This window comes from Esox lucius, chromosome 1 (genome assembly GCF_011004845.1).
Source record: "Esox lucius isolate fEsoLuc1 chromosome 1, fEsoLuc1.pri, whole genome shotgun sequence".
Lineage (NCBI taxonomy): Eukaryota > Metazoa > Chordata > Actinopteri > Esociformes > Esocidae > Esox > Esox lucius.
The window spans coordinates 23,831,447-23,848,602 of record NC_047569.1 but is presented as its reverse complement, the minus strand read 5'-3'; the positions used below and the strand labels follow the sequence as shown (position 1 = coordinate 23,848,602).

The 17,156-nt window shown below is 40.1% G+C and overlaps 1 protein-coding gene and 1 long non-coding RNA gene across 4 annotated transcripts in view; one reads left to right on the top strand and one right to left on the bottom strand.

The window, feature by feature from the left end:
• Nucleotides 1-10,516, bottom strand: part of LOC105024030 (alpha-2-macroglobulin) — a 40,339-nt gene extending 29,823 nt beyond the window's left edge. For 2 of the 3 annotated variants that reach the window (XM_020050738.1, XM_010893661.3), the window contains exons 1-7: nucleotides 10,350-10,516; nucleotides 9,939-10,119; nucleotides 4,439-4,595; nucleotides 3,893-3,945; nucleotides 3,246-3,266; nucleotides 2,435-2,600; nucleotides 2,253-2,334 (exon numbers count right to left, since the gene is read on the bottom strand). In XM_020050738.1, coding sequence (XP_019906297.1) covers nucleotides 2,253-2,334; nucleotides 2,435-2,600; nucleotides 3,246-3,266; nucleotides 3,893-3,945; nucleotides 4,439-4,595; nucleotides 9,939-10,119; nucleotides 10,350-10,435 — 746 coding nt within the window. In that variant the 5' untranslated portion in view covers nucleotides 10,436-10,516. The remainder of the gene's footprint in view (nucleotides 1-2,252; nucleotides 2,335-2,434; nucleotides 2,601-3,245; nucleotides 3,267-3,892; nucleotides 3,946-4,438; nucleotides 4,596-9,938; nucleotides 10,120-10,349) is intronic. The other variant, XM_020050743.1, reaches the window with a different exon arrangement.
• On the top strand, nucleotides 6,699-10,443 carry LOC109616245. The gene is made up of 3 exons (XR_002197366.2): nucleotides 6,699-6,939; nucleotides 7,590-7,727; nucleotides 10,371-10,443. It is a non-coding gene; the product is annotated as an uncharacterized LOC109616245 (long non-coding RNA).
• Nucleotides 10,517-17,156: the final 6,640 nt, after the last annotated feature.

The window sequence follows — 17,156 nt, the reverse complement described above, 5'->3', positions numbered from 1 at the left end:
GATAGGACTCCTTCTTCAGCTTGACGGCATCCCTTACTTCCGGTATCCACCACCGGGTTCGGGGATTGCCGCCTCGACAGGCACCGGAGACCTTACAGCCACAGCTCAGAGCGGCCGCTTCGACAATGGCGGTGGAGAACATGGTCCACTCGGACTCAATATCTCCAGCCTCCCTCGGGATCCAGTAGAAGCTCTGCCGGAGGTGGCAGTTAAAGATCTCCCTGACAGGAGACTTGGCCAGACGTTCCCAGCAGACCCTTACAGTATGCTTGGGTCTGCCGAGTCTGTCCAGCTTCCTCCCCCGCCATCGGATCCAACTCACCACCAGGTGGTGATCAGTTTACAGCTCCGCCCCTCTCTTCACCCGAGTGTCCAAGACATACGGCCGCAGGTCAGATGAAACGACAACTAAGTCGATCATCGACCTGCGGCCTAGGGTGTCCTGGTGTCATGTGCATTGATGGACACCCTTATGCTTGAACATGGTATTCGTTATGGACAAACTGTGACTAGCACAGAAGTCCAATAACTAAACACCGCTCGGGTTCAGATCAGGGGGGCCGTTCCTCCCAATCACGCCCCTCCAGGTGTCACTGTCGTTGCCCACGTGGGAGTTAAAGTCCCCCAGTAGAATGATGGAGTCCCCAGTCAGAGCACTTTCCAGCACCCCTCCCAGAGACTCCAAGAAGGTCAGGTACTCTGCACTGCCGTTCGGCCCATAGGCACAAACAACAGTGAGAGACCTATCCCCGACCCGTAGGCGCAGGGAAACGACCCCCTCGTTCACCGGGGAAAACTCCCACACATGGCGGCAGAGCTGGGGAGCTATAAGCAAACCCACACCAGCCTGCCGCCTCTCACCATGGGCAAATCCAGAGTGGTGAAGAGTCCATCCTCTCTCAAGTGTGGTTCCAGAGCCAAAGCCATGCGTGGAGGTGATCCCGACTATCTCTAGTCAGAACCTCTCAACCTCACGTACAATCTCAGGCTCCTTCCCCGCCAGCGAGGTGACGTTCCACGTCCCTAGAACTAGATTCCCTGTCCAGGGATCGGGTTGTCGAGGGTCCCACCTTCGACTGCCGCCCGATCCTCAGCGCACACCCCTTATGCTCCCTCCTGCAGGTGGTGAGCCCACGGGAAGGCGGCCCCACGTCCCTCCTTCGGGCTGAGCCCGGCCGGACCCCGTGGGGAAAGGCCGGGCCACCAGGCGCTCTCATACGAGCCCCAACCCCGGGCCTGGCTCCAGGGTGGGGCCCCGGCTGCGCCATACTGGGCGACGTCACGGTCCTCAAAATATTTTCCGTCATAAAAGGGTTTTGAACCACTCTTAGTCTGACCCGTCGCCTAGGACCTGTTTGCCTTGGGAGACCCTACCAGGGGCATATAGCCCCAGACAACATAGCTCTTGGGTCACTCGGGTACTCAAACCCCTCCACCACGTTAAGGTGGCAGTTCATGGAGGCAGTTCACATGATTTATTGGAAAATTAACATCTTGCAATAAAGATCTGACATTTACAAAATGAAACTGATTGGCCAGGTGGTGGCATTATAGCATGGTCATCTCTTTCACTCCGTTTGACCTAAATTCATGAAATTCAGCATAAAAGTCCCTGACAAGGAACACATTTGCTTCAAGGAGTCCTCAAGACCTGTCAATTATGGATTTTCAATTTAGATGCAGAACATTTTTACACTTAAATTGCTACTACTGTGGAACTGAATATTTAATACATACAAAACGTGTTATGTGGCATCTAGGGACAAAAGTCTCAACGTTATATTTTTCAAACTAGAACCTATAACAACATGGCTATTGACCAATATATATTTTTTTTTATGTGGTCTGGTACATAAATGCATATAAATCAGTCAAAGACATACATATTATAACAACATTTGGTACATGTTGCAAACACTGTCAAGACCCGATACATACAAGACAATTCACATTTATAATAATCTGTTTGAGGGATGTAAATTTGCATCCTCTGGCCTAGTTTTCACTAACTTTGTATGAATTGAGCTTCTTGTGATAGGGATCCAGTGTCCCTATCATAAGATTTGACTGATAACCTGCCAAAAGTAATCAACCAAAGTTACTTAAGAAATATTTGAAACTCCTAAACTTACTGGTCAATTTCTATTTGAATAAATACTAAAAATGTAGTCGACCCATGTCTGCATTAGCCTAATAAAACGATTGGATAATGACATTTAGTGGAATTACAAATGGTGATAGAATTGACTCACATTGCGCAAATTCTCACTTCATGCTCCTCTTGTCGAATGTTGATTTCATCGTGGGTTATTTTGATCTCAAACTTTGGCAGAACTAGACAAAAAAGAATAGCAGCCGTTTAATGAGTACTCCAAGATTGTGGTGCAATGAACATTACCAGGCATTATAGGCAGAAGAAAGAAGCTCAACCTACCATATTTTTCAACTGTAAACATATGCGATCTTGCATTTTCACCAACCCACGCTGAAATTAAATATGATCCTTCACGTGCTTCAGAGTTCAAGGAGTAAGAAAGCTGGAGAATGCTGCCCCTGGATGTAATGTTCATCCACTGTCCAATCCTGTTTTGATGAGGATCCTGTGTTTCACAAGATGAAAAAGTTAATTCAGCTCTATTCATTTAATTTTAATCTGCCATATTCAAGTACAATTTTCACTGAAGGGGGCTACATATCATCTAACTCGTGTTCTGTTAACTTGCTGGTAAAGCATTAGTCTCATAAACTGGTGGTCACAGGGTTGATCCTGGTCCTTACCATTATAAAGTCAAATTGAGATGTTGGTTTTGTAGTCACTGTCAGTTCATAATTGACCTCCTTGTCGCAGCAGATTATGTCTAGACTGTTGTGTCAGATGATCCTTACTTACCTTCAACAGCATCATTAGAAGAGCTGAAGACTACAGAAGAATCAGCTGGTATTCTTAGGTTGCGGTTTAAATTGGTTTTCATTTTTTTTCCTATGGCTTCAACAGTTGCCAAAAAAAGCAAGAGCAAGGCAGGGAGGTTTGTTTTTCCCAAAAAACACGTCTACCCTGATTGGGAAATGAACCTGGGTCACAACAGTGAGAATGCCGAATCCTAACCACTTAGACCACCAGTAAGAGGGGTACCACAGACTGCCCTCAGGGAGCTCAGTAGTTTTTCTTTCTGGAGTTGGCCTTATAAAGCTGGAGTATTTTCAATGACAGTCGTCATAAATTAACAAACTAATAAGAGTCTTACCTGAATTTCCACAATGTCATACTGTGAATGATAAAGACAAGAAATATGTTACTCTTTTATGAATAGTTCGGATTAAAACTGACAGAGCACAGTTATCTACAACTGGATCTAGGCAGGTGATTGGTTTTCATCCTTCAAGTAAACACCATAGGTAACTTTTGCACAGGGACTCTAATGTCAATATACTCAGGGGTAAAATAAAATTCCATATATTCCAATGTGACCCACGGAATCCCACATATCCTGTTATGAATGTTTGAGGACCTTCAAATCCGCCTACACAGGTTTATTTAGAGAATCTCTGCAGACATGTACTATTGCCCTTAATGTTGTGTGTCTCAACTGTTTGTCCAGTATGATCAAACAGATAACACTGGCTAACAAGTTTGTATTTTGTGTTTAAAGCATTTCTCAGTTTCAAGTACTTATTGGTAATTGGGAACAAACAAAACATAATGACATATTGACTAAAACATTAACTCTGATACATAATAAGCCTTGTACTAGTCTATTACCAGACTTAAATACAAACAGTTTTGTAACTGTGATACTGGTGTTTCTTCTGCATAGTGGAGAAGATGACTGATCTAAAGGATGATCTCACACTGTAGTTCACTGTTTTTAATATTTCATTTTATAACACTCACCAGTTGCTTGACAGGGTTGAAATTAGTACCCAAGGTGATGACTCTAAAATGAACTGAAAATATCAATGACAAGACAAAGACAATGTTTAGAGGAATAACCTTTCTAATGTTTCAAAAAGATTTCCAGATTCCAATTTCTTAGAAATCCTTTTTATTCCAGCCTGATTCCAACAATCTTTCAACTAGGATTTCTGGAAAGACAGGGTATTTTGGAGAAGTGAACAGTTTTGCAACTTAAGACAATTTGTTTGCAGTTACTCTAGGTAATATTTTGCCAAGTTGGTACTACGTATTAAAGAAAAACAGAAATGCGAGTTCACAGACAATATTTCAACTATTTATTTGAATGCTATTGTTCAATACACAAAAAAGAATATGTTGTATGTTGGTTCAAACTATTTCAATGTATGTAAATATAATGAATGAACCAACAGTGGATTATTTTTATCAGGATCTAAATATCCTAAATATAACACATTAACCACCAGAACGCTATTACCAAATTGTCCTGCAGACTAATAGCGTACAGCCACTGTAATAAAGTACCTGTTTGTCCTGGGATGTAGATTGGTTTGTCGGTTTGAATGAAGTTAATCATTGTATACGGTATGATCATGACCTTTCTCTTCTCTATTGATAAAAACGTTTTTCCTCGAACCTCCACTTGAAAGATGTAAACTTTTTTGTTCTTCACATTAGGGACCTGTCAGGGAGTCAAAGAGCAGGTTTATGAATATTTTATGTAGGCCTTCTAGGGCTTAGTCCTGACTACTATGATGCAACCAAGCGCTAGATTGAACTCATCTTTGATTATGCTAATTCCTCCAACAACAACGGCTGATGAAAATAAAATCTCTTCTCACTATCATATGGATCAAATATACAGTAAAAACAAGCACAACAATGGGAACCTGCTGCAAATATTAAACAGATTGGGGAATTAAAGTTGTCATTTGATTGCATATAAAATATACCTTTGTGAAATGTAGAATACAAATGCAGGACAAATGCTTTAGAAAAGCAAATCTCAACTGCTGAAAGAAGACTCTATTTAATGGACATGAACAACCTTGCTCTTGAGGTATTAACGCTGAGACGGTGTAAACCTACACAAAACACAGACCTTATTTGAAACAGGGGTGGGCGAATTCAGTGGCATCGTTAGGTCTGGGCGTCCTAATCTTTAAAGAACAGCTGTGGAACCCAATTTGAGCAAAACATATATAAAACAAGATACAAGGTAAGCCTAGTTCAGCCGGCCCGCAATAGAGATGGTTGATCATGGGTGCTCTCTCGAGAACCGAATCCAGGTCACCAAGATGAAAGACAGTGTTGTTAACCACTATGCCACAGAGATGCACATTTGCCCGTTGTTTGAATATGTTGTTAGACACCATTAACTATTGTGTTAAACAGCAACGTTTCTTATTAAGTTTATCTCCACCACAAATAGTCTCTATGAACTGTATGACTTTTTAACAGCTGTTGAGATAAATAAAGTTTAAAAAATGCTGATTTAATAACCATGTATTTCTATGTTTTAATTAAATTGTATGCTGCAGCCAGGTTAGGAAAATATGATAGAATACGATAACTATCAAGGTTTAAAACTCCATCATACTGTTGTAATTCTCACACCTTGCGTCTGGGAAGAATAGGTCAAGACAGCCTTTTGTCTCACACTCACTCACACTCACTCTGACTTTTCACCTGTCTTATTGAGAGAGATTGGATTAAAACCCAACAATTAGCATGCAAAAGAAACCGCCACCTATACAGCAGGAAGAAACCTTCTGTCTCCAACCCCCTGATGTCCTAGACTAGGTTAGGACAATAGAATGTTAATTCATGTTACCTTGAAAAGATTTCACACCTGTATGCAAGAATCAGTTGATCTGTGACCGAAAAGACCCCAAGGGGGCAGAGTTTACAGCATGTCCTTCCTCATTGGACAACGAAGAAACCAACGAGATTCGTCCAACATGTCACCATGCCAACGAAGAGCCAATATGGATGGTTTTTACTCACGAGAATGAAAAGTAACCGCCCCTGGGGCTAGAGGAATAAAACTGATGGAGGGTCGTAGATCTGGGCGAATAGATGTGGAGACTTAAGGGTTAAAACGACTATTTACCATACAGTCTATGCTATTTACAGGCCCGCTGCAGCGTTATTAATGTATTTTGATTTATCATTTTTTATTAATAAATCTTTGTGTTAAATCTTCATTCGGACCATAGCCTCTCCTTCTTCGGAGATTCTGATACACGTAAATTCTCTACACAGCTTATTAGCCATACGTGAATAACGTTGATACATTAACTACTGTATCAATATAGGTGACGATAACTGACTTTTTCGTCAAGTGAAAAGACGTGAGAATCGTGTAGCCAGTGAAAATGTTTGTCAATCCTGAACAAATCCTAAGACATATCAGAAATTGAGGCCATATAACAGTCCTGTAACATAGCAACTGAATGTTGTAGCCAGCGAGGTTTTTGTCTATCCTGAACAAATCCGCTTTTGCCACTGGCCGTTTTAACAGTCATTCGTGAATGACAGATAGTGATGGCCATTAAATGCTTCATTAGCGTTATTTTAGCAGCAGGATTGTTGGCAGCACTCAGATTTTCTTTATCACAATATAAGCCATAATTGATAAGTATAAGGCAATATAGTTAACAATCTAGTTTGTGAAAAATAACAGACAAGAATAACATTGGAACGGACATTAAAATAACATGTACCGACTAGATTGTTAACTATATTACCTTACATATTTAAATGATGGCTGTTATTTTGAAAAATAATCTGAGATAGCACGGGTAACATAATATTCTGCTGCTAGAAGAACGGTAATGACGCCTCGAATGGCGATCACTAACGATAACCGATTTTTTTTATCAAGGGAAAAGACAAGACAATCGTGTAGCCTGCCAAGTCCTGAACCTCAGGCATAATGCGTTTCGATTGTTACGGGAGGCAAACCGAAGACCTGTTAATCTAGAGGCCGCGTCTTTCACCACTACACGCTATTTACTCAGTCAGTAAGTCAGTCAGTCAACGAAAGAGAAGCGTCGTGTGCGTGTGTAGATATTTTACAGCGGTAAATGAAAACATTACGAACCACAATATTTGTAGGAAGGTTGTTCGCTACTGTGGCAACACCACCAATTTCTTAAACATATGAAAACCCACGAGAACGAACTCTGAGTTGCCACAGAAAAGAAGGGAGTAGGGAAATGCCTTAGACAGATCCACGACACAGAGACAGAGTTCACTGACTGTTTTTCTTAGACAGGCAAGGGATTTCTAGATATATAGTATAGTGAAATTGTTATTTTAGACTAAATCAGATCTTCAGCATTGGTTATGTTACGTTAATGTTAATGTTACAATGTAATGTTAATTACTAACTGCAGTTGGTCATCATTAGCTGTTACTCAACAGATGGATTGTATATAGACTACATTCAAATAATATATTCAGCCTGTTGAAACGTATCTAAATTACTTATTTTAATGGAACTGAAAAAATATACCTCAAAACCTGAAATATACACTGATTTAATTTGCTTGGGCTCCCTAGTCGGATTAATTCTCACCATGGGCGATATTTTTAGAGCAACCTGATCAACAAACTTTGTCAGCTGTATGATGATATACAGAAAAGTCGCACAACCCCTTATTGTTTTCAGGGCAATGGGCAGTTTGAGCGCTTCACATGGACCCTCCAGGATTTGTTGCACATGTTGCCCCCAGGAACAAAAGAGACGTTGGCCCTGTCATCTCCACCAGATAACATGCATTTAACACCACAGTTCATCAGTCTGCAGGTATGACCCCCTATTATCTGTTGTTTAGGTGAGAAACCTGTCTGCCTCTAAAGTTTTTGCTAGGTGTAGGTGGAGATGACGTGGAGGAAGGTCATGTGGAAGATTGGGTTATGTGCCTCATTCTTGCCCCAAAAGTGCCTGAATGAGGCACATAACCATGCAGCAGAGACTCACTGCAAGGAGGAACCCCTGAGGTCAGCGGTATCAAAGTCAGGTGAGAGATCCGCCACTGCAGGGAGGAGAAATGGTTTATACTAGGAATCAATCAGTCCGAGGACTCAATAAGATCCAGGACAACTGGGACCCTACGCACTATTGGGTTGAATGAAGCCCAGAGGGCCAGGGAGTTTTGTATGGTATTGCCCTGTTAGGACAAGAGCGGCCAAACCGGCAGGTGCACTGAATGGAACTGAGATGTATCTCAGCAGGGGTCCAACAGGAGGAAGGGGACCAGAATAGTGAACCCATGGTGGGGTTGTGTGATGCTGGACGCTCACCATTTACCTAGAACAGTGCGGTTGGATAATGAGACACTGGACTGAAAGGTTGTGCAGGGGAAGGTCTATCTTCATTACTATCTTCATGGTACATCATCTGGGCATCTATGCATTTTTAGGGGGAGGAATGTAGCCGGTCGCACCTGGCGGTTGGTTTCCCCGGTACATAAAAGGAAGGGGAACTACGTTTTTGCAGAGCGGTTGTTCCTGGGCAGAAAGGACAGAGCATTGTATAGATCTGATTGGGTTGAGAACTGAAGAACATTTGTTTCCAATGTCAGGGAAACATGGCTGGGAGAGAAGGTCGGTCGAGGGAGCTGAGAACGAGTATTGCTCACCCGTGTAGGAAGTCAATTGGAAGGAGGCATTACTGCTCTCACTGTGGAATTGATTTGCTCTTGCATGAATTTGACTTAGTTTTGGGGGGGTTTCTATCTAGTTCCACCTGGGCAGCTGTGTGGTAATTCAGGCAAAATATCTTAGGTTGCCTTGGCATGTGGACTGGTTAATTTTTCTCTTTATGTGAAATGGTTGTTACTTTTTAAATTTTTTTTATTTGTCACCACTTCCCCAGTCCTTCCCATGTTTGGCTGATAAGGGGGGACATATGAGTAGAGGGCAGAGGCGAGTCATAGGTATCCACCCATGTTTAATGAACTGTGTTGTTTCCCAAGAGATGTGTCTGTCACTAATATAGTATTTCTAACGAGTGTCATCACTACGGTGCCATTTACTAGTGAGTGTGTTTTCACAAGTGTGTTATGTTTCCACCAGTGTTATCACAAGTGTACTCAAATTTCAGAGTTTAAAGTTGATCTCACCCTGCTAGTACCCCAGTGTGTATTTCTTAAGTGTAGCTTAAGTCAGCCCTAATATGAGTTGTGTGGTTTGACTGTGCTTTCATAGTGAATTCACTTTGGCACTTTGGAAACACTGTGTTCGTCATTCATTTGACAAACCTGTTTAACCTGAGGACCTCCCTTTGCATAAAAAAAAGGGGCGTTGTATAGCTTTTATACACATAAAGAATGAAGTCACAATAGTTTATATTTAAATACTGCTTGATCAATAGGCTTATTCAACCCATTAAATAATGTTATTTAACATGTTCATTTTGAGTTGCAAAACCCCAAACAGTATTCTATACTAGTGGATTTTAGCTCTGCATTTCAAAGACCTGTAAACAAGACTGCATTAGTGGCGAATTTCCTGCCTCCGTGGACACTAAATCTGTATTTTTCTTTTGGCTTGTTTGCTTGTTTTACTCTATGTAGTTTGATTATCCTCAGCTAATTATCTGGTTTCCTCTGCGTCACTATCTACTATCTATTTAACAATGGGTAGTCAGTCACTGAGAGACATTCGCACTTCTTGGTTGGCTCCGCTTACCCGCCCAACAAAAACTGTGGTAACATTATATGGTAGCACATTTTTGGCTTTTAGGTATACTAGACTCACAAACATTATCAGCTACTAAAGTTATAGAAAATCTATGTGTTTTATTTAAGTTTATATTTAGAGCCATCACAATTAACCCAGGTTTCATTAACCTGAGTTTTATTTCAGGCTGAATCAAAGAAAACATATGGTAGGTTACTACATTAATATTTGTCATAATATATACTTTAATTGCACAAAGAACTGAAGATTGAGATTCAACTGAGATTCAAGACAAAGCTGTTATTCTGGATGTGGACCAGTGCTGGGGACTGACCTGAAACGGGAAGCAGCTGTAAAACTCTTGTTCAGAACTTTTGGTCAGCAGAGTTTCCTTCTGTCCATCGGCAATCAGAGATATGGTCATGACAAGGACCTCATCAGGCTGCAAAAGGCTGGCACAAAGCTTGGCTTCTGAGCCTCCCTGGATCACTGCAGGAATGGCTACCATGTATATCCTAGATAGAACACAGGCATATATCAGTAAAAATACTGGACAATCAGTACCAGATGAGAGTAGCCCACCTTCAAAGAAATTATGTAATAGAAATGCACAGGGTATATCATTTTTGTTTATATAAAAATAGTTCAAAATCTGCTCTCCTAGAGAAACAATCTTACACAAGATGAGACTTTATATATTTGATAAGCTAAACTCTAAATGTGATGACTGTTCAGATTAACTTACGGCCTTTGAATTTCTTGACAGACACAATACCAATGAAAGCAGGCAAAGAATGTCCATTTCCAAACCTGAAGATCACGAAGAGACATAACTAAAGGTGAGATGCAACCATTAAATTAGACTATATCTCAGAAATAACTTTCTACAACACTGTGAAGAGATCAAGCAGAGAAACTGGCATTGCAATGTTTATTTGTATGACGCGGTTGGCCATGTAAAAGCTTTGTGAATGATTGGCCAATGTGTCAATAGCAATGATTTGCAGTTTTGGATTTGCACATGGTCTGGCATTGATTGTTGATAAATCAACAGAAATGACTGTATAAAATAGATTATTGTTAGAGAGATTTTTGTTCCATTTTTATTTCTTAAAATAGATTTTGGGGTCACACTTAGGGGTTACTTAGGAGGGTTATCGTCACCTATGTTGATAGTTATTGTATCAATGTCATTCACGATTGATAGAAAAACAAATATTTTTGTGCTATGAAATGAAATAGCTATGGCAGTGCATTTACAGTCTCGCTAGCAATTGCTCAATTCTTATGACTATTCCAAGTAGTAAGTTAGTAGACACTAGAAAACTAATTAGCTGGCTAATAAGCTGTTAAAATGACCAGTGGCAAAAGCCATACAGATCATAGATGCTATTTGTGGTGGAGGTAAACTTAATAAAAAAGGTTAGTCAGTTTAACACAATGCTTAATGGTGTCTAGCGACTGAGCAAATGTATCGCACCATGGTCTTGTGGTTAAAGACTCAGCCTCTTGTGTGGAGGACCTGGGTTTAAATCTACTGAGGGCAGCTGCATTTTTCACTTTTAATTGCGGGCTGGCTGAACTACGCTTGCCTGGTTCCTTTTCTGGTTCATATATTATAGCCTCATTGTATGGAGAAAAACCTGCACCACTCATCATCTGGCCAATACTACTCCTGCGATGGAGCACGATGGTGAGAGCATAATGCTGTGGGAATGTTTTGTGCAGGTACTGAAACAAATAGAATACATTTTTAGCAAATATATATTTTATCAATTTTAGAATAAGGCTGTAACCTAAGAAAATGCAGAAAAGTGAAGGGGTCTGAATATTTTCAAGTGCACTGTATTTTCATCCCCTCCAAACCTTACTATTCACCCTGAAAATGATGCACGATCAGAGTTTACATAGCTCCAAGTGCCAACTGGTTGACCTGATTACTGAGGTTGAAAGGAATTACTCAAATTTTACATTTATTATCAAGGGGGCTTTTACCACACAATACTTTAATATGATATTCCCAGTTATAAGCATCTGGTTAAATGCCCAACAGCATATGATAAACTCCTTAACCATTTTTACAGCACTATTAAAGAATCACACCACACTCAGGAAGAATTTCTGCCAAACATAAAGTTTAATTTATGAATTATTTTCAGCCATTCTCCAGCAATGATTGTTCTTTTGGAATAAATCTGGAAAATGTTGGGAAAACCTATCGCTGTTCTACAGATTTCACCCACAAAGACCCTCAAACCACTCCCCCATAAAGATTTGATGATGCAAAAATGTATTTGTTGTACAGTTTTGTCTTCCACTTTCACTGTGTATGCGTGGTGCTTACTAGACACATGTTGAGCTGAATTGGTACTGACACTGTTGTGTGTGCAGAAATCTTATTACAGCCAAAAATAGGGGAATCTGTGTAAGATGTTTCACATCCAATGTGTGACCTCTCTGTATATGGACATTCATATGGTCAGTTTGTACATGGGAGCTAACAGCCTTGAGGTGAGGGATTCATTTCACATTTTGATGGGTCATAGTAAATACCTTTGTACTCATTTTCTTCTTTAAGTTTGTATATTAAGTGTACCCCATTTAGTATATTTTGTTCCAGTATGGAATAGCTATAGTTATTCCATTAGATATAGTTTCAATATACATCCCAGTTTCAAAAATGTTGTGACACTGCATAAAATGCAACTAAAAACAGAATCTGAAACAACTCGGTGAAAGACTGCGTGTGCAAATAGTGCAACAATTTAAGAATAACATTTCTCAACGTAAAATTGCAAAGAGATTGGAGATCTCACCATCTACGGTACATAAAATCATTAAAAGATTCAGAGAATCCAGAGAAATCCCTGTACGCAAGGGACAAGGCCGAAAAACAATATTGGATGGCCTTGATCTTTGGGTCCTCAGGCGGCACTGCATTAAAAACAGATACATTTCTGTAGTGGAAATCACTGCATGGGCTCAGGAACACTTCCTTTGTCTGTGAACACAGTACGTCACTGCATCCACAAATGCAAGTTAAAACTCTACCATACAAAGAAGAAACCATATATAAACAAGATCCAGAACCAGAACCACCTTCTCTGGGCCAGAGCTAATTTAGGATGGACTGAAGCGAAACTGTCCAGTGTCTGACAAATCAACATTTTAAATGATTTTTGGACACAGTGTTCTCTGGGCTACGAAGGAGATGGACCATCCTGGTTGTTATCAGTGCACAGTTCAAAAGCCAGCATCCATGATGGTATGGGGTTGCATTATTGACATGGTGGTGGGGTGGCATGGTGACTTGCACATCTGTGAATGCACCATTAATGGTGAACAATATATATAGGTTTTGGAGCAACATATGCTGCCATCCAGACTATGTGTTTTTTAGAGAAGGCATTGCTTATTTCAGCAAGACAATGCCAAACCATATTATGCACATATTACAACAGCATAGCACCATAGTAAAATAATTTGCCTGTCTGCAGTCCAGACCTGTCACCCATTGAAAACATTTGGTGCATCATGAAACAAAAAATATAACAGAGCAGACCCTGAATTGTTGAGGATCTGAAATCCTATATCAAGCCAGAATGGGAATATGTTTTACTTTCAAAGCTACAGCAAATCTCCTCAGTTCACAAACACAGTGTATTGTTAAAAGAAGAGGTGATGCAACACAGTATTAACCATCCCAACTTTTTTAAACCTCTTGCTGAAATGATATTCAAAATGAATATTTTTCCCAAATAAAATTTCAGTTTCAACAGTTGTCTTTATATATCAAAAGAATATAGGGAGGAATTATTTGCACATAATTGCATTCTGTTTTCGTTTGCATTTTGCTTGTGGTCCTCCGGTACCGGGACGTTCCTGCAACCTGCCACTCACCTGCACCTTGTTCGCCCCTGAACGCGCCCCGGCTGACGTCTCATCAGCCACTCTCTGTTATTGTGTACACCTGTGTAACGTTAGTGAAGATATTAAGTGGGGGTTCTCGCCAGCCGTCCTTTGTGAGTTATTGTTTAAGCCATTTCCTGTGTTAGGAGCCTTCTGTTTTACTATTCCTGGCATTTTTTGTATTCCTGTGTCCTGGACTTTGGGCCTGCCATCAGGTCTTTTGCCCTGTTTTCTTTTCGATGCTCTTTGTAAACCCGGCTGTACTGTGGTCCCTGTTTTGCTTGAAAGCTCTGACATTAAAGTTCACGCTCTGTGTTTGGATCCCCGCTGGTCTCCCGCACCCATTCATTACAATCAACTCCTATGAATCTGTGATGGTGTTGGTTGTCACAATTTCATGGTGTTTAACTTTAAATTAAAACATGTTATGATGATAAAAGTGATACTAATTTATACCCAGGACCTTAAGCTCTGAACCCATACTGAAATTAGTATTCTGTGATTTACTGGTGCAGAGAAATATATACAGCGCTTGACATTACCTTTTTTGCTTACCAGCCACTGTGGCTAGTGGTTTTCCAAAGTTACTAGCCACTCAACATTTTCACTAGCCACCATTTTGTTTTTGGGGAATTACAATTTATTTGATAAAATGTGACTATGGTGTGCTACATCTTAACCTGTCTTGTTCACTGGTTCAATCACTATTGGGCAAAGGTGATACCCCACTCTACCGGACACCCCTCTGTGAAATACTTTATATAATGTGGCTACACACTTGAAAAAGACAACTATTATAGTGTTAAATCTGCCATGTTGTCCATGTCCACTTGTGCAGCTAATGCACGGTACAATGTCCTCCCTAATATCAACCAAAATATGCAAGCATATTATGTTATGTTAACCTAGAACTATTAGCTTTGTCAAGTTATTTTCCCCCCATCTTTGCCTTGACGCCACATCGTTATGTCCCTCGACTTCCTTCTGCTGTACTAGGCTGTGCTGCTGTCGCTGATCCATCGTCTTCACGTTAATATATTTATATTGTTAGTAACATAAATATGTTAATTATATTTTTTTGCTCTATATATTGCATATATAGCCTAAGGCTATCGTACATACCATAATCTGATGGTCTTTTCACCTGTCATCTTGTTTGTCTCGCGATCTCTCTTTTAAAACAAATCTGTCATTTTGGGCTACTAGAAGTCACCTGAAAAGTTTAGAACAGATTTTGGGAAGGCTGTTGCCTATGAGCTTTGAATGCAGGAAAAAACCCTGTGTATAGATATACAGAATGCCACAGCCAAATTCTACCCGCATTTGGCAGGTGGGCGGGGGGCCAATGTCAAGCCCTGAATATATAAATATAAAAAAATATGACAAAGAACCCCAGTCTCCCCTATTTTCTCTCACACATTTTTATTCTTGCTGGGGAAAGCCATGGTAAAATGATAGCAGATATCTCTCCTCATTGGAGATCAAAAGATTTCAGCAAGACTATAGTATTTAGAATTTCAGCAAGAATTAGTAGGTATGTGCTTAACTTGTATCATACTAGCTTCATTGCCAAAAGTAACTTGTTTTTCAGGCGTCTCTTTAGTGTAATGTATAATGCACAAATCAAAAAAATGTAAGAACCCTCTCAATATCACAACTGGGAATTAATGCAATCATTCTTTTCCTCCAGCAAATACATTTTCTATAGTATTGCCATTGTCAATTTCTGTGATTCTGAGACTAACATCATTATAATTTCCGTCTTTTATCACATTTTATTTGCATATTTGCTAGAGGTTCAGTACATTATTTATTTATAATGCAGAAGACAACATTATGTCACACATTTTAAAAATACTCCAAAAACCGAAACATGCAATATAAGCTACTGTTCCCTTCCCGCTCAAATATGGGAAAACTCGAGACAGGTCAGTATATTGTTGAAACCAGATTCACTGACACCTTGTGGGGTGCAGTTATTTCTACCCAGGGAAGGATTTTCACTGGTGTGTTTTGCCCTACATGTAGCTGGCCTCCCGGCAGGATCACCCCCCCGGTCGCTGAGCCATCCCCCGGCGGTAACCCAACATTGCGTTGGCTCCCCTGCATGCAGCCAAGCACTCACAGCATCAATAGTAAAGCGTTGAAAGCTATTTGTATATAAATACCAGACAATAAGAACACAACATGCACAGGACTTAAACACTCAGAAAGCTACTGTCTTAACTGCTGAGATAGGAAGTCCTGAATTGATCAATGCTGGATGCAAAGAACAAGCAAAAACACATTTAAAAGGCAAAGAGGAATGCAGTATACATGTAGGAGTGTGTGGTCCACATTAACATCGGAATAACACAGGAATGACATTATGACGCTTTTGTCAAATAAATACCACTAGGTGGCAGTACAATACTATGCAAAAAGCCATTAATATAACGGCAGAGAGATAGCACCCTAAATCTTCATAAAGACACAGTAAAGGATAATGGATAAAGCAGTGCAATCTATTAAGATCTGTGTCCCATATGCATGCAAATGGATACCACCTACGTGTCAATACGTGAACGGATGAATCAACACATTTTTGACCTGAGCGAGACCCTTGACCCCAGCTTTTTACACATTTTCCCTTGACCCCGACCAAAACAAATTCACCCTCTTGTTTACGTGACATGTTGTGTTTGAAAAATAGAACTTACGTATTAAGGTTAATATTGCAGCGTACATCTACTGTGTTCTAAGTTATTTATCCTCACTGAGATGTGTTTCAAAAATATTATGCTTTTTAATAAATGTGAATAAATAATAAATGTGTTAAATGACTTTGTAAGTCTATGTATTGAATTGGGAGTCGGATGTACGGACAAATTCCTAGTTCTGTCACTATATTTACGAAAAGGTCTGGCAAACGGAATTAGATATATGGACTAGGGCGTTGGATAACCGAGAAATTACCCACATGCCATTGCGTCACACGACATAACCCCATGGGAGGTCCTCACTACAATAGAAACACAAGGAAAATCATCCAAAATTAGGACATTTATTCAGTCCTAATTTTAACAAGAAGCTTTATCTGACTTGTGGATAAGTTTAGGATTTGTTTAAATATTAGGGTTAGTATGAGGCTGAAATATATGCAAGGGTTAAGTTTAAGATTTAGGGTTAGGGTGAGGGTTAAATATTGGGTTGGGGGATTGATTGTTTTTTAAGCTACTAAATTGTCGGTCCTCACATTGATAATACAACCAGTGTGTGTGATCCAGATCTGTTTCTGTGCTAATTCAACACTGTATATGGCCAGTTAGCCCCAATTGAATCTTTTGGCTGCTGTGTATTTTGCTGTGAAGTATGATCAAGTCAACATTACTGTAGCCTACTGGCTGCATAGATGGGTGGAAAATATAACTATGTAACTGTACAATTGCAAGTTTAGCTAATAGCTTGTTGGATAACACAGAGCACAATGAGCAAACACGTCTCTTCGTTAGTTGCATATGCTCATTTCTTTTGTGTTTTCCAACTCAGCACTCCACTCAGCACTCTACTCAATGTATCCTCAATTAATGTTGGTGATTTGGAGTAAAATGCGTAACAGAGGCTTGAAAACACGATTAAAATAATTTGTAGCTAAACTATTCGT